The 18,589-nt window shown below is 37.6% G+C and overlaps 1 protein-coding gene across 4 annotated transcripts in view; it reads left to right on the plus strand.

The window, feature by feature from the left end:
• Positions 1–18,589, plus strand: part of TBCK (TBC1 domain containing kinase) — a 108,763-nt gene that overhangs the window by 77,506 nt on the left and 12,668 nt on the right. For all 4 annotated transcript variants that reach the window (XM_035326348.1, XM_035326346.1, XM_035326347.1 and 1 more), the window contains 2 exons: positions 12,388–12,563; positions 17,233–17,392. In XM_035326348.1, coding sequence (XP_035182239.1) covers positions 12,388–12,563; positions 17,233–17,392 — 336 coding nt within the window. The remainder of the gene's footprint in view (positions 1–12,387; positions 12,564–17,232; positions 17,393–18,589) is intronic.

Here is an 18,589-nt window from a genome sequence, read left to right on the forward strand (position 1 = left end):
AAGGCTGGGAAGAGTAGGAAACAATTCCTTCGAAAACAGAGTTGTGGGTTTGCTTCTCAAGGTAATTTATGACTTCTTAAAACAACAAGTGTTTAGTGTATTTAATTCTAAACACTGTCTGTCTCCTACCCCCATATTTGAATTTTTTTTCTAAGCTGTTTCAGTTTGTCCCTTAAGTGCTTTTTATTGGCTACTCAAATATTTGTGTATATCTGCATGTTACAGTTTGGTTAATAATAACGGGAGAAGTATTTGCCCCTGGGTGAGCACTTTTCATCCTAAATCAGCAGCCAGTAGAACAAATTGTTTTGACTTTTTATTATTAGCATTGCTTAGTTTTCATTTTAGTGACATCTATTTGCAACTTCATAAATAGGCTTGGGTGCTCTCCTCCCTCCCAGCCTTGTGTGTTGCTTAATCTTTTACTGTTTCAGCCAGTAAGCATATTTCTGCTGAGATAAAATCTCAAGGAGGAAATAGTTTCAGAGAGAACGAATGTGCATCTTAAGTGAATTTGCATGCGTATTTTAAGAGAGATACAAAGTCTAAAATAAGAATTAAAAAGCCCTTTGCATTCACCACTGAATTTTAATAGTAGGTTACGCAAATTTGCTTCTGACTTTTTCTTGACCAGTACACTGATTTTTTATTTTTTTTTCTTATTTATCCTGGTGCATGAAATTTACCTTCATGCCCTAGAAGCACACAGAGTAGTGTTCTTGAAAGTCCAGGAGTCAGACACTAACACTATTTATCACGTAACAATTTTCTGTGATTCCTCCATCTCCCTTCTTACAGACATGGTAGATGTGCACACCCTCTCCAGCTACCCGTGTGCATAAAGAGGGAGCGTGTGGTGCAGTTCCTTTATCTCTGCATACGCCTGCTCAGTGTGACAGATGGACTCCAGACATCCCAGGCTGGTACACCTAGGCCTTAATCTTTTTTCTTCTACCACCCATCCTCTTTTCAAGGGTGGGAGTTCCTGGTAAAATGTTGGGGAATTGAATCATTCAGATGGAGAAAAGCTACCACAGGATTATTGATTCTTGGGCTGATTTAAATGCTCTCAGTTCAGATTTTCCTTTTTTGATGAAGCAGAAGGAGCAAAACCTTCATGGAAAGGTGACTTAATATCGTGATGAAACACTACAAACAGGAAAGCTGCTTTCTTATCAAAAGCAGTTTGAGAAGAGTTTCCTGAGGGTAATTTTTCTATGCTTGTAATCAAGGACAGCTTGCATGACAGACTTCTTACAGATGGCGATTCAAGCCTATTTGCTATTGACTAAATTTGCCAAAGCTCAGTTGCTTATCATTTCCTCCAGTATGCACCTAAGATATAATTGTCCATATAAAATCTATTGGCTAGGTTTATGTTAAGTCCTTGAAGAAGTGGTGTGTACAGTCCCTCTCTTCCCCTAAGAGGAGCACAGTGAGTAGTGCACACCATCTCTTAGCTTCTTTGTGCAGGCTAGGAAATGTTCAAGTGCCAGGTCTGTGCTTTTCGTAACAACCATTATATGTATTCTGCCTGAAGAGCCTTCTGCCATTTCCAGTTTTATGTTGTGTTCTGTTTCTATAAGAAACTTTTTTCCTTCTTTTGTAGATCAAGACAATAGCATGTTGCTCTTCAAATTTATTTCAGGTTGTACAAAATGTTAACCAATCAAGATATGAGTTAGCTTCTAATTATATAAATTGTATACATAAGTATAAATTACAAATTTGAGTATGCCTTTGGTGCTTCTGTTTTTCTGACTGTATCTACCTCTGACTGTATCTACTAGCTTGAGTAAGAAACTGGGTTTATTTTTCATTTTCAATGTGCTTTTATTAAAATACACTTTTTATGTCACTCTACTTCAAGAATGATTTAATTAGGAGAGCCATAATTAACTCATCACATTCTGGCAACTATTTTTTGGTATTGTTAAAAGCATCAAAACCTTATATGTGTATTTAGTAGCTTTTCAAAAAAATTTTGGAATGCATAAACCAGGCAGGCTGCAACCAAAGTAGGGAGCGTCAGTGTAAGGAGTCTTCTGCTTCTAGTGCTTTGGTTTTGCAGATTAGCTTAACTGAAGGAAGCCTTGTAGCACTTTTTTTTTTTTTTCTCTGTTTGGGTTTAGAAACATGAATGTATTTTATTATGCTTTAGGACTTTTTCTAATAGCAGATAAGGCATTACATCAATTAGCAAAGTAAATAAATAAGAAATATATTGACTTAAGAAATAAGTGATGTTAAATGTTAATTTTAGAGTCTCTAATGAATGTTTTAGTTGTTTATTCAAGTTATAAATAGCAATCGTTTTAATTGAATGTAAGCTGATTGTAGCAGATGTGCTGTGTTTGTAGCTGAGGCAGAATCAGTGTGTTTGTGATAATCTAAATATTATTTAGATGACTTTAATAGTTTCTTAGATGCTTATTTAGATCACATTCAATTATTACAAACATATTTTGTACAGACTTTGGGTTTTGAGTCTCACTGGGATGTGTTTGTCTGCTGTGAATATAAATGGGGCAGTAAGGGCAGGCAAAGCACGCTCTGCAGCCTAGCCTCAGGTTCTGGGTTCACTGGTTGCCTATACCCTTTTTCTTCACAATCCTTCACCATTACACACACTTTGAAGTTGAAAGCTGGGTGCATTTGACCTTTTTGACCTTTTTGAAGAGTATAATTGTGTTTCCGTGATTGATTAACAAACTTTTTTTATTTAGCAATTATAGCTGTAAAAAAACAAATAATGTTAAACAGCCAGATCTCTCCCTTTGCATCTTGTGGGCAAGTTCTTTATATTTAACATCATTATTGTGTCATGTTTTTCAAATCATTGCCTTAAAATCAGATTTTGGATATGATAACTATTAATTAAATATTAGGTGTGTTTTGTGTTTGTTTTTTTTAGCTTTGTCATGGTACTACTTAAATTTGTAAGCCGATGCCACTGTATGGCAGAATTAGGAGTATGGCAACTATTGTCAGCATCCTTTAAAGTGTGAAAGTTACTGAACTGAGAGAGTTGTTAAAGGGTTGGACCCACAATAAAGCAGTGAACAGAACAGTGCAAAAGAGTCGGGTTTGCTACTGATGGCAAAGAGTTTGGATTTGAGCCAACTCCGTGTCCTCTTCTGTGCTTAGGTGCAGCCCCTGTGGAGTGTATCCTGTGAAAGACATTGCCTGAGACACATGTGGTAGCACTGGCAGTGTAGTCTGTGGTCAGTCCTTGCCAAAATAAATTACTGGAATATCAAAAAAGAGGAATGGAGGAAGACCAGAATTTCCAAAGCCTCTCTGGCCAGTGTTACCTCTGCCCATCTATGCCCAACACTCAGCTGCAGCTGGCACTTCCCAAGTGACACTGTGATTTTTACCTGTGCTTTATCCGCCAGCCAATTTTCTTCACTGATTATTGGTGGGTGATCTCTGTGCTGTGTTGACTGGCATGGCTCCGTTCTTGAAAATGTTTCTTTCTACAAGTACAGCTGGAGCAAAGCCTTAGAGTATGACTAGTTTTCAGCAAGGAGGAATTATTTGTTTTGTCTCACTGAAGAGTAGTAATAGTAAACTGTTATAAACGCTTCCTCTTTTTTTCTTTTTTTTAACACCCATTCCATGCTTGAAGAATATTAGGAAGCAATTACACAAATCATTGTTTTAATAACTTCACTGCTAATTATTTATCAAGTTTCTAACAATATGAGGTAAGCTGACATTTTCTGAAGGATACTTTAGAATTTTCCCATGAGAAATGAGTAAGGAGTCAGCTTGCGAGTTCTGAAGGAGAAAATGATTTCAGGCTGTAGTTGTCCTGAATTGTAAGCTGTCTGTCTGAAGACATAGTTGTAACTTCTTCTTCTTTTTACATAGTTTAACATTCACCCTGGTTTCCTTGGAGAGGAAGGATTCTAGTGGAAGTAAGTCCGTTTGGCAACCAGTATAAATACTTGGTACAGTTTCCTGGGTAGTGGTTTTACTTCATACTTTGCTAAATAATCCATATTTTATAAATAGCAGCCTGTGCTTTTTTGCAGTACAGTGCGCATGTGAATTAATTTTAGGAGAAAAGTAGCTGTTAGAGTAAAGCCACTGAGTTTGCTAAAAACATGCTCTAGGACCAACATGGTTCTTAAAAGCTTGGTGCTTTATTCAGCTTCTGATAAACCAATAACGCAAAGAGAAATAGTCCACTTGATATGACTTCTTTGTGTTTGTGTGCTTGCAGCATTAGAAGGCAATGGAGTCTGGGAGAAACTTTTGAAGCCAAGTTTTGGAGGAGAAGTAAAGTGAAGGATCTTTCTCTTTCCCCCCCCACACACGCAAACACACTGAAATGCACAGGCATATAGCTACCTCCTGCTGGTCACAGCAGCACTAATTCCATCTTGCACTAAATTCTGCGTATGCCATATATCAGTGCTGTGAAAAATGATGTCTTAGACCATGCTGCTGTGTAACAGTGCTATTGAGAAAGTCTAGTAAAAAGGAATTTTTTGGATATGGGGACCAGATGCATTATGTGGGAGATATATGCAGTTATAGCTATCAAACACCTAAGATTTTATTTTATTATTTTTTTCCCTCTATTCCCCAGGTCTCTCCTACCCTATTTTTTTTCTTCTCTAAATGTCCCAGAGCTGTGCTGCCTTTGTTAATACTCATTCAGAAAGTCTTGGATAAAAAGCAACTACAGCTGAATCCCAAAAAAGATGCATTTTCTAAATTGAAGGTCCCTGACCCCGAGTGACATATGTAGTCACATTGTAAAGAAGAAGGAATTTCTCTTCCAGTTATAGTTTGCATTAAGGTGTTATATTAAATTCCTGTTGTTTTTGTTTTATCAAGTGGCAAGGTTGTATCTGGCAGTTGGTATTCTTTAGATTCTGCAATTTTATTTATTTTTTCCTCAGACTATTACAATTTCTTGTCAAGGAGGCAGTATTTATTGAGCAAACTGGATGCACTGATGGAAAGCGGGGAAGGCAGGCAAGATTGTTCTTGCTGCTTCTAGTTTTATTTTGTATTGAAGCTTCTTCTGGGTGTTCTCAGACACAACTGGATTACATCTCAGCTCTGTAATTTAAAGGGGCTTCCTGCAGTGGTGAGAAGAGTTTACCTGTTTTATCATATCAGAGGCAATAATAAATGAAACCTTGCTGCATGTCTACCTAGCTGCAGGCAGGGAATAACTTGTCTTTTTGCTCTGCTGACTCAGCTGAGTCACTCAATTACGTTATTCCAGGGAGACAGAGAGAGGTTTCCATAATAATCAGGCAATTAGGCTACTCAGGCAAGCAGAACCCACTTATATGATATTTCTGTAGACCACCTGCAACTGTGTATTGAGACATTTGGAGTAAGCTTATGAGTAAGAATTGGTCCACCACAGCTGTTTGCACCCTCCTTCATCTTCTTTGGCCTCTGTTCTCCTCTCCTTTCTGCAGCATCACCTCAAGCAAAGGGAGAGAGGAGATGGGAGGTGTGATGTGTGGCCGGGCTGCAAGGTGGGTTGTGGCTTCCTAAAAATGCCCTTTGCAATGCAGAATGCTGTAGATTGAACTGGCCACAGAGCAGCATCGCTGGAAGCATGCACCTTGGTAATTTTTGGCTCCAGCTCTTTGTGGTACTGGCAGGGGTGCCGGGAGTGTGGTGGGCCAGAGGTGTGCAGTCTGGACTGGGGAGCCCTGCAGGAAGGGGAGGACAAGTGCAGCTTCCAGACCCAGGAATGGGGCAGACTTAGTGACTGTCAAGTAGAGGGAGATGGGGAGCATAGACAAGGGTAGGATGTTGGTATCTTGACTTGGGAATCTGAAGAGCTGAGTATGATGGCAAGGGAAGACTGAATTCAAGGCATAGCAAGGAATTTGCAAGTGAGGTTGTATAGAAAACAGTAACACTACAGTGTCTGCAAAATTTTAGAGAACAGTTCCTAATATCTAGAAGTTTGGCTGCTCCTGAATTTGTAAGTAGTCCTGACTGAAAATCAAAATCTGTGTTACTCCTTGCCAATAATGATCATAAAAATGGCATTGGTTGTGGGGCTGAGGGAGTGGAAAATCAAACCTTTTTGGTTTTTATTATTGTTGTTGTTGTTATAATACTTCCCTGACTGTATAGGCCTCTTTCTGCCAGTAACAGTGGTTCTATGCATTATTCTTTCTCACTGGGTACAGGAGTAAAATAGTTTTTGCTATCGGGCCATCAGAATTCAAGGGAGCAATGGGACACAGTCTGTTTGTTTGAAAACAAACAAAAAAATCCACCAAAAATAAACATGCAAAGGACAGGGATCCTGGGGGATTAAGTACTGCCTTAATCTACTAAATTACAAAGGATGTAAAGAAAAACATTTGCATGGAAAATGCTAAGTAGAAACACACTAACCATGATTGATTTCATAAAACCTTTTAAATTACGTGACTAAAATCCATAGTGTTCTTCCTTGATCTTGTTTTCAGATGATTCCTGAAAACTGTTTTCTTCTGTCATGAAAACTGCTTTTGATTTTAAACTGGAGTGACAACTTTGCCTGCCTGCCTGGCAAGGTGGCTATGGATATATCCTGAAGTGTCCAATTCTTGCTTATTCTCCCTCTTCTTTCCACCTGTTTTCATCTGACTGCTACGTTCCGATTTATATAAAATAGTGTTACTCTATACAAATATATTTGCCCCAAAGCTCCTTTAGGACCATGACCATTATGTTTACATGGAAATCACTTTAACATTACCTAAGCCTTCTTCTATTACTGATACTTAAAACCAAGCACAAAAGCAACATCTTTTCCAACATCTTTGCTACAGACTGATGTGATGTTTGATTCAGAGTTGCATCTGGTTTTGGTTGCTGTGTGAATCTGCTTTTTCCATCAATTCTTCAGATACCTTTTAAAACTTTTCTTCTAAGCTGGTTTGAAAACGTTATTTACTACTTATTCCTAGTTGTACATGCATACACTGATTTCAGAAGCAAAATGTTACGTTCCAGAAACGTGCAATGACATTGTCCATGAAGAATGTTTTCTTATGAAGGACTTGGGAACTACGAAAAGAATATTTTGCTTGAACCCCAAATTTTAATCGTACTGACTTTCAGGCTGAAGTTCCTTCTCTATTAGATTTGTTGCAGCCAGCTATGCCAACTTCAAAGACAAAAGCGCGGGAGCCCTGCTTCTATTTAGATAAAGCTATCCTTTCCATGGATAAAAAGTTGCTTTACAGCTCCTGTGTTTATCAGATGGGACTGTTAAGTTCAAGTTCAGCAGAACTAAAGATACTTGCTTATTTTCTCAAAAGTGTGTATCTTCATTTAATAGCAAGGGTGAAATGTCTGTAAGAGATTATAGGCTAATGGAAAAGTAGATAGGAGTTATGATTGCACCAGCCACATGTCCTGGAGTGCTTTAATCTTTTTTGAAGCTTGACTTCTAATTTGAGAATGTATAAGCAGCTTTAGTTCTAATATTAAAAAAAAAAAAAAATTGTAATGCCTATTTCTTCTTATTAAGTGCACATGGCTTAGCAATTCCCAGGCCTATTTAAAAATTAATGAAGTGAGAAGAGTAAATTCTTTACTTTGCAAGTACTTAGGGTGTTGTCAGGGAAACTTCTGGGAGACGACGAGGCCTCAAACTTTGGTTGAAATGCTCTTTTCCCTGTATCATGCTGGTCTTCTCTCAGGAACAGCTTCTTATACCTGACTAGTGTAAAGTAAGATTCACCCCCAGAGGTAAGATACACTAAAGTAAGTCTCTGTGTGTCAGCCACCTTCTCTTGCACCTCCTCTTAAATGTTTGGCTAGGCTAAAGCAAAGAGGGTAACCCCTGAGGTAAGGTAGGCCACAGCTTGAACACTGATGTGGAGAAGAGCAGGGAAGGTGTGGAAAAATTCAGAAGAATCCGCAAAGTTTGGGTGGTTAGGGGCTTAGCCTCAAATCCAGTGCCAAAGTGCAGGTGTACATAGCAGGATGGTGGGATGAAGAGGAGGTGTGAGGAGGCCATGCAGCACTATGGGCTCAGGGGAGAGTGGCTCAAAAGCTGTGCAGAGGAAAAGGCTCTGGGGGTGCTAATCAGTGCTTGCCTGAATATGAGCTGGCAGCATGCCCAGGTGGTCAAGAAGGCCAATGGCATCCTGGCCTGTATCAGGAATAGTGTAGCCAGCAGGAACAGGGAGGTGATCGTCCCCCTGTACTCTGCTCTGGTGAGGCCACAACTCGAGTGCTGTGTTGAGCTTTGGGCCCTTCAGTACAAGAAGGACATCGAGGCCCTGGAGGGTGTCCAGAGAAGGGCTATGAAACTGGTGCAGGGCCTGGAGCACAAGTCCTGTGAGGAGCGGCTGAGGGAACTGGGGGTGTTTGGTCTGGGGAAGAGGAGGCTCAGGGAAGACCTCATTGCTCTCTGCAACTGCCCGAAAGGAAGGTGTGGGGAGCTGGGGTCGGCCTCTTCTCACAGGTAACTAGTGATAGGACGAGAGGGAATGGCCAGGGGAGGTTTACGTTAGAAATTAGGAGAAATTTCCGCTCAGAAAGAGTAGTCAGGCATTGGGAAGAGTTGCCCAGGGAGGTTGTGGCATCACGTGACACCTTGGTGTTAGCCTCGTTTAGCTTGAGCTGACTGTCAGGAAAGTAGGAAAAATGTCTGATAAAAAATAGAGTTGTTATGAGATACCTCAGATGAAGTCATATTTTTAAATGTAATTAGGAAGTATGATCTTATAAGTGCATGCATGTATTTCACTTTGCAATATGAAGGAAATAAATTAGTCTGATAAAACAGCTGTTATTGGAGAGAATTGTTTCAGCAGTTCTCTTTCCCAGAAGTCTGTCAAGGAGCTTTAGCCTACAGCTTTGCTCAAAACTTACACAGATATTGTAACACAAAATAGTTCATATAGGCAGAACTGGACACCCTAGATCAGGAGAAAAAAAAAAGGCAGAATTGTAACTAAAATTATGACAAAGACGGTTGTAAGGTTCATAGTTGAATGTTTCTCCTTATTTTTGACCCAGTTAAATGGAAAAAAAAAAAAAAGGCTTGTCCTGGTTATTAAAAACTTATTCACAGTACGGATAGTGTTTGCCTGTAGAACCCTTCTTGTGACTTCACACTTAAACAGGGGAAAATGTTTTTGTGTTATCATAAGGGATTTTTTTTGACAATTTTGCTTTCTGTTGTAGCCTTCATAGACTTCATGCTTCCTTCATGAACTTCTTATTTCCAGAGGTATTCATCTCATATGCAGAATGAGAATTGAATAAATTAAAGTAGGAAGTGGTTGTGTAGTTAGAGTCCATCACAATGTAAATGTTTCTCCAGAAGACCCAGTTCAGGTCATAACAGCCAACTTCACTAGCATAATCTGCTTATGTAACTCCTGGCTGGGCTACCTGAGTGTTTGTTTTTACCTGCAACCATCAGTTCCCCCTTCAAGGCTTGAATTCTTTTTGCAGTGGACTTGCTTATTTTCATTCCTTGGTATTGCTCTACAAATGTCCTCTTGAAGCAGAAGCTGTTGCTTGAGGAGGGTGTAGTGATGCCAGCTACCTTTAGTCATCAGACAAATGAAGCTTATTTATGTAATCACTACTTTTCTACATTGCTAACTTTCTTGGATGTTGAAAACTTGTCTGATGCAACTTTTCTAGACATGGACTGTTGAATTCATTTGACAGGTCTGAAGTTTGTCAGAAGAGTTTGACTTTGTTCCTCTTCCTCCTCCTCCCCCCCTTTGATCCAACTCTTTTTCATGGAGTCCTTCTGAGGAAATGCAGATGCTCAGGTGCAGGTGCACCCTGGCAGGTGGGATTCTACAGCAACTGGGAGGTGGCTGTGTTCTCTGGCACACTCGTGTTTTTGTTGAAACAGGTCTCCCTTGGGTATCGGTCTGTTCTGTTGAAATACATAATACGTTATCTAGAAACTGAAGCATCTTTCTGATTATAAAGCATTGTGACCTCTATTACCCTGAACTTGGGATGACGTAAGGTGATGAGTCTAGCAATATGGAAGTTCTTGTGTTTTAAATATGTTTGTGTACAACATAAAAGCCAGTTTGGTGGGCTGATGTATTCCCTGAAGCATACCTAAAGATTCTGTCTGTAATTTTGAGTACATTTTGGTAATCTGTATTACAGTAAAGGTGTTTATAACTGCACAAGGAGTGTCTAGGAAGTCTTTTGCTGGGACATATCTCAGAAAAATGTGTATGCCTATGTTCTCCTTACTATCTTCATGGCCTTTTTTAGGGTTGGAATAGTCCTCAGATTAAATGTGAAATTAATATTGTTTAGAACTGCGAGGAGAAAAAAAAAAAAAAGCTAGAGCTAATAAGTTAGTTAAGCTACTGCTAATTAGTAATGCCTGTTTCCCTCAGCACATTACTCTTTTTCTCTTGAATTTTTTTATGTGCACATAGGTTCTTGAATCTGTGTGACTGCTGCAATCTAAAACTAGATGACGTGGAATTGTTTTTTCAAAGGAGAAAATTTGGAACTGTGGTACCAGAATATATTTTGAGTGTGCTATATGTACGCATTCTCAAAAGTAATACGCTGTAACATTATATTTGAGGCTGTCCTTTTTTATTTTTATTTTTGGCTTTCCACAGTCGATCTCTGTATGCCTGTGATCATGTTCTGAACAACCATGGAGTATGTGAACAGATCTTTATGGTGAAATTATTGGTTATTTAGTCTGTTGTCTTCCTCAAGAATAAGACAACACAGTCTGAAGGTCTTTCAGAAGATGCTCCCTGTAACATTTCAGAAGATGCTCCCTGTTTGTTCCTGTCTCTTGACAAGCCAGAAAAACTCACTGGGAACAGCTACAGACTTGGTTATAAACAACTTTTGCCTCTGTTTGACCTTCTGCACAATAGGAGCTTTTAACAGTTGCACAAGACAAACCAGTTGTGTTGTAAAATCAAAAAGCTCTATAAGCCTATCTTTGATGTACCTAACTCACAGAGTAAGTTGAGTTCCATAATGTTTTTTTGTATAAATAGCCAACATGTTAACTCTGTATCTGCTGGATTAAAGCATAATGAAAATAAGCTGCTTTAAAGTTTACCTGTGATTTTTCAGATTGAGGCAATGGTGATAACAGAAAATAAAATCTTCCTGCAGAAGACTATAAATAAGTGCAATTGATTAACTCCTTAACACCATGGCGCATGCTGATGTATTTCTTAATTGCATAGTCTATGAAAGTTTTCAAAACTTGCACTTTCAACAGTTAATGAAGGACCTTCTAGTTCTTTTGGATGCAAGTGTAGTTGTAATGGCACATAGTTTCAGCATGTAAAACAACATGAAGGAAGGACAAAAAGTTTCTTCAACCACTGTACAATGTGGTCATCACAAGATAATTGTATTTTTTGTTGCGGTTCAGAGTTTTGAATGTGTTGGCAGTTATGAAAGTACGGCATATCTACATTCTTTATTATTTACACAAAAAGGGGATAATATTATTTTGCTTTATTTTAGAAGTGTGTGAGCTTTTAAGAACATACATTGAGGAAAGCACTGCAGAAATGTTACTGCTTAGGAATATTTCTGAGATAATTCACAATGAAGGTTCTCTTATGAGAAACAATTTAAGTATTATTAAAGTAGTTGTTGGAATATTACTGGGTGTGATACCCTACTAAAGAAAAAGGAACAGATTTTTTGCTTTATGATATTTTGTTGTTTCTTCAAGTTTGGTTTTATTCAAAAGTAACTCTGTATGTTTTAAACTGGGGAAAGTCCATGGTATTTGAAAATATACAGTGGAAGATTGAGGGCATTTTGTACATCTGTCAAGACATGGAGACAGAAGGATCAAGAATCGTTATATAGGACTATTCCTAACATTTCTGGTGACCTGATCTTGGTCTGGTCTTCGGCTGAGGGTTGCACCTGATGTTTAGATAGTTCTGTAGCTTACAGTGGCATTCCTGCAGTTTTTGTACCAAGTCTCCAGGTGCTACCCTTCTTTCATTCTCTAAGCCTTAGCCATTTCCGCTTGTCTTCTCAGAGGGTGCTTCATAGCCAGTTTGCTTCACTTTTGCTTCACTTCTTCTGATGCTGAGAAATGTTCTGTGAGTTTTCCGAGCCCCTCAGCCTGGTGAATTTTTCATTAACAAACGACAAATTAAAACAGTTAGCACTGATCATTGAACAATTTTATTTTCAAATTACTTCAAAAGAAAATAGGGCTGTATTTCTTGGTTAGGCATTTGGTACTGCTCTGGAGCTTTTCTGTAGGGATAGTCCAACTCTGATTACTTCAGAGTTTCCATCTAACTGGGTTGTTATACTTTGAGGTTGTCAAATAAGTAGAGGATTCAAGAATGCTATGTCTTTAATTCTATCACCTTTAATATTATTTTTCTCCTTTTGAAGTCTAGGGATTCTATCAAGCTGGATGACCTGAAAGCAGAGGTGTCACCACGTATTTCAGCAGAAGATCTGATTGACCTGTGTGAATTGACAGGACCCAGTCATTCCAAAACACCTGTAAAGAAAACAAAGCCTAGCAAACCAAAGCTGCTGGTGGTGGACATTCGTAACAGTGAAGAGTATCCTTCAAATCCAAGTGCTGGTCTTGCCAAATCATGCTTGAATCAATTACCTTCTCTTTGTCTGCAGGCAGTGTAATATTGGAATGGTAAAAAAATGGGAAGGGATGTGTCCAGGTACAGTGGAAGGACTGAAGGCTGATTTTTTTTATTATTTATTTTATTATTTTTATTTATTTATTTATTTATTTATTTATTTATTTATTTATTGTCATGGGGAGTCCTGGTTTGTAGAGAAGAGTATGGATGTATTTTTACCTTCACACTTGAGGCTGTGGTCGTAATGAAGATACTTTGTACCAATAGCACAAGTGCTTTGATACCACTTTTTTTGTGTGTGTGTTAGGTGTTGCTAGCAGACCTTCCTCACTGAACATGACCAATATTTTGGAACTGTGGGAGACTTTTCAAGTTAGTAGAAGGGAAGTGCAGAAGAGTTGATAGGGACTGGCAAAGCACATGAGCTCAGTGGAAAGTCAGTTCTCTGCCGAGTGCCTTCTCACTGCTGTCAGGTAATGTAGCCCAATGACTGTCCTAACCCGTCATCTAGTTTGCTTATAACAAGCTTAAACGTATCTTGAAGCTATGCTTTTATCAGGATTGCTACCCTGTCTACACCATACTCTTCTGTTCTTTTTCAAATACATAGTACTTTGCGTGTGGAGGGATTTTTTAATTGTTTTTCTGTATTGGCATAGTTAAGAGGCTGGGTTCACTTGTTTTTTGGAAGGGGGATTCCTTCTTACCAGATGTGTTTTGCTAGGAACACACATCTTCATCAACATCCATCTAAAAGTGGGAACAATTACATGTTTTTATTTAAGGTAATTCTTTATGTTCTATGGGAGTATTGAGAATATACTCATTATTGTTTTATATCATTTTTTAAGTACTGCTACTTTCATAATAGTAAAGGTGATGTAGATTGTTGCTTTTGCTAGGAGGTGTACTCTTAATTTGCTGTGTAACAAGCTGTAATTTGTAAGGATCAAACAGTTCTCAGTAGAAAAACAATAAAAGAATCAGGAGTCTTAGTCCAAATTCTGCTTCCAACAAAAGGAGGACCATTCATATTACTTATGTCTGGCTTATCAGACATCTCCAGTGACAGATCCAGCCACTGGGAAAAAACTTTCCGGTGTCTGATAACAGACTGCATGTGTATAAGAAAAGAATAAATACTAGACAATGAAGTGAATGTCCAAGAGTTATAAGCTTCCATACTTTCTAACAGGAAAAGTACGGTTACTGTTAAAGCTCTTAGATGGATCATATTATTTCCCTCTAATGGTGAATCAATGCCAAATATTTGGGCTAAAATATGTGGTAAAAACTTAAATAAAATTTTTACTGTGTAAATAGGTGTAAATATATTATTTACATAATAAAGAGAATAGTATAACTTGATTATTCTAGGTAAAAACTCTTATTTTCAGGGAGTTATAACTTTATTGTAAGCCATACTTAAACCTGTAATGTGGTCTGCTGTGTAGATAAAACAAAGTGGTCAGAAGAATACCAAAAAAAAGTTTTTGTTTTCATTTGTTTGCATGTATTTATTTCACTCATTAGTTAAGGTTTCCAATAAAGTAGAATGTCATTAGGCTGACTCTATTTTCTAGACTTCTGTGGCTGGAATTAGCCTGTTGAAAATGTGATTCTCCTGTTTTTTTCGTTTGTTTGTTTTTTGTTCTTTTTGAGGCTGTGTTCCAAGAGAACATTTCTCTATCAAGATAAAAAAGTTTAAAAGAGAAAGCCCTGAAATTAAAAGCTCTAAAAGGTTATTGCTGCTGTATAAAAAGCTTTGACACTACTGAGTTAAATGTTTTTATTACAACATGCATCATTGTGGTGTTAATTATTTAAGCTGCTTACTAGAAATCATCAAGGAGAAAGCAGGTGGAAAACAAGTAATATAAAATGTCTAGACTATAATCATTGTGCTGAAAGACTATTATCTGTGTCCAGTAATGGATTTATTTGTATTACAATCAAGATCAAAGGCAAGGTGTTTAAGTGTTTCTGTAGCCTTCCTAATAGCTTGATAATAGGTTTTACTCTACTGTTTTACTAAGTACTAATCCTATTTTGTTCATGTGAAGTAGATTCAAAATTTCAATTATTTGAAAATCATTTGACTGCTGTGAAGTGGTTTTGTGAAGTAATTTTTTGTATCACAAAACTTTAATCAGTCTTTCACTTTATATTTTGTGAATGAGGAGGCATGCTGGAGAGAGAAAATCTCTGTAGTTCAAAGCACATTTTAATCACTGCTGCTGTTGTTTCAGCATGGTTGGAGTCTGTGGTGGTAGAGTAAGGTGTGGTTCAGTGCAGAAAGACCTACTTCCTTCTGCTTGTAACCTGCCTTTTAAGTATTGAGTTGAGTTGAATCTTGCAGGTGTTAGGAGGTAGGGAATGTCATTTTAGAAACATCAGCCTGGTCGGTAATAAAAGTACCCCACAAATGATTTATTTTTTATGTCAGTTGTAGCAGAAACTTACAGTGTATAGAATACTATTAAACTGGCATCAATTCTGAATATATGTAGGAAACCATAGGAATAATGTGTTCACTGTCTTATTCTTGCAGTACAGAAACAGTCTTTGTCTTCAGAAACTATAACAACCTGTGCAACAGGGTCAGACAGGCTGTATTTTGCTGTAGTAGGTGTTTTCAAACATGACAGACCACTTTGAGCCATTTCAAAAATATGATCACTTCTTATGTTCTGTTGTTTATCTTTTTCAATATCTATGCCTGTCATGCTAAACTTCCCTCTTCCACTTCAGTTTCAGTGTGATTTGAAAAAAGCATGAGAGAACTTTCAATAAGTATCAAACATGATTCATATTTTATATTAGGATGAACTTGAAAGCTACGGCAGTGTTTTATAATGAAGCTCATATTACAAGACCAACAGCTAGTGACCCCTTTTCCCTGTGGACAGCTTTGTAACAGAAGACTTTCTAATGAAAAGGTAATATGTTCAAAGCAGTATTTCTGGCCAGAAGTTCTGTCTAAGCCTCATTTCATTAAGCATGTTAACAGAAATACCATCAGCTTTTGGTTCCTGCTATGAAACTTATAATGACATACTTTGTGGTCTCTAAGTCTGTTACACAAAATCTTGGTCTTTTTGTTATTTAGTAGCAGAATGTTTAAGATGGTCACTTAAGATGAAGGAGAACGTGAATGACAACTACAGTTTGGACCTATCAAGTTAGGTGGTAATGTTGGCAAATGTATTTATTTTTAAAAAAAAAAAAAAAGTTATGTTTCTTTGAGCATTTAGGCACACTCAGTGGCACGAGCATAAGCTGCTAAGTATATCCACAGTCACATTCTGTGTAAATAAATGTCATTTCAGACCTTTTACCCTGGTTAGTAGCTATCATCTGAATGATTCATTCTCAATGAATCATCATAGAATGATGCAGTTATAAATTAAGGGTGGGGTGGAATGTATGTCTGCACCTCTGAAGTGGTGAAGGAAGGGGTGTCATAATTTTCCCTTATCAAACAGTAATAAACGGATAATATTAATGGATGGTATGTGATTGTCTTTGTTGTTTCAGATTTTTTAACAGAGCCATGTTTTTTCCCCACACGATAGTAATGATGAACATAAAGCTGAGACTTACAGAAATCACAAGAAATGAATACTAGTATTAACCTAAGTCAGCTAAATCTTACCTCCACTTAAGGCTGCCCCTTTAAAAGCAGGAATTCTAGGATTTATAATCAAATCTAGTAGCTTTCTGCAAGTATGGTAATAAAGAGTGACTAATCTGGATATTTGGCATTATGTATATTTTAATAGAAACTTACAGTTTTCCAGCTCTTCAAAGCTTTTCTTATTTACTGTTGGGGTAGGAAGTATTCCATTAATGTGCATACAGTCTATAAAAGTAATTCAGAGGTTTGTTAAGGTCGTAACACTTTCTGGAAATTCAGTAAAAGCTAAGTAGTAGTGATCCAGCTGAATTTTTATTGAGGAGACTTTCACATTCATTACTTGTTCAGAAAATCTCACTGAATGATCACCCTCTGAGAGTAAAGCACAATTTAACTACATCTCAGCATTGCTGGCATTCATGTATTAACTGTTTTCTGTGTAAGACCCAATACATGCTCACTGGTATTGAGATTGCAGGTAAATATAAATGATGCTCTTTGGATCAGAATCATAGGGGGCTTGCGAGGAGTTGGCGGGAAGTTTAAGAGAATTTCCCAATAATCACTATTTAGTAATGGTTCTCATTTTAAGTAAATTTGCATAAAATTCCTTTGGAAGGGATGCTCCAGCTGCTCACTGAGATTTGGTTCCTGTGATTGGACTAGAGCAGCTGGTTTGAAATAAAACCCCCAGAAATGTGCATACTGTGAATACTGGGTCCTTAGTACTGTTGCATTTAACAGATCAGTTTCTGTAGTGCCATGCTGTATCTTTTATGAAACAAACTCTTGATTCTCTCCATTTTTCTATGTAGTGTCAGAAATTGTTTTGTTTTTGTGAAAGCAGTAACTGAGGTTTGTCAAAATACACCAAGACAAAAGACCAGCATTGTTGTATCACATCAGCCAGGATGAAGAGCAGGTTCATCCTACAGCTGTGCACATGCCACGCATTTCTCTGCCTTTCAGATGTCCTTAACTGTTCTTCCTCAGCTTTAACCGTGGCCACATTTCTGGCAGCATCAATGTCCCATTTGCATCAGCATTTACTGCAGAAGGAGATCTCATCCAGTGCCCAGCAACTGCCACGCTCCAGAGCTTTAAAGGAAGAGTTGTGGTGATCGTAGGAAATGCAGTGAAGAACACAGCTGCTGTAAGTCTGTTGCTATAATATATATGTTTATATTTAGAAATACATCACAGGAATTAATGCATACAGTAATCATAAATCCTATAGCCTGGGTAATACAGGCGCTAGTAACTGGGTATCACCGCAGGATTTGGGACAGGGGGTGATAGTTTCTGCTTCTAGACAGAAATATTTACAGTGGTCAACATCTGAGAAAGTTAACATTTTGAAGTAAATTATTTAGCATTTTTTCACCTTTAAAATCTTTATGTTGGAATGTTATAGAAGTGACATCACTTCTAACGTGCATCAGTAAGATCTATTTTTCAAAAGTGACTTGGGTTTAACATTCACTTTTTGCAGTGTTATCAAGAATATACAAGGTAAGTAGGGAGCAACATGCATGTTGCATGTGAACTCCAAAGGAAATAAGATACAGTTCATATTCTCCAAGTAAGAAATAATATATTGATTAATTTTATAGAATCATTTAGCTTAGGAAATTCTGCTCAATTAAGAGAAGAATGGTTCATACAGCTATCTTCCATATGATACTTTGACTAGATGGGGAGGATATTGGGATTTGCCTACTCATTTCTATACGTTTTTAATGGTGTTTTGAACCAGCAGAATAATAAAGGGAATTATTTCTGTTGCTATTCTTTGTCTCCGGTGAAGTGAACATATTTTTCTGCAAAAGTGTGCTTTTAGGTTCAGTATACCTTTAGTTCACCACAGTCTCTTAAGCTTATTTACTGAGAAGGCAAGAACTCATCTGCGTAACAAATGTTTTGTTGTGTTTTTTATGCATATAGGAAGTTGTAAGTAGCATGAGAAATTTCTTTCATTAACCTATGTTTCATCATTTAGAAAATGAACTTGTGATATGTATCATATATTTTAAACAGTAGCAAAGGTGGTATAAAACAGACTGTACAGCACATGAAATAATTTCAGTCCATGAGTATCTAGGTTTCTGTATTAGACCTGACTAAGTCCATGATAAATATTTCAATGTGAAATCAATCAGTTTGAATAATCACAATGGCTCACTAAATGCTGAATGCATAAATTACCCCTCAGTGGACTAAGTACAAAATGCATAAAATGCTAAGTGCCAAATGGAGATGATTTAATGGACACTTGACACCTTTGATGGTGGGCTATGCAGCAGCTTTCAAAAATTACATTTTAAATCTCTGAACATCCTAATTTATCTCA

The sequence above is a fragment of the Oxyura jamaicensis genome, chromosome 4, assembly GCF_011077185.1.
Source record: "Oxyura jamaicensis isolate SHBP4307 breed ruddy duck chromosome 4, BPBGC_Ojam_1.0, whole genome shotgun sequence".
Classification (NCBI taxonomy): domain Eukaryota; kingdom Metazoa; phylum Chordata; class Aves; order Anseriformes; family Anatidae; genus Oxyura; species Oxyura jamaicensis.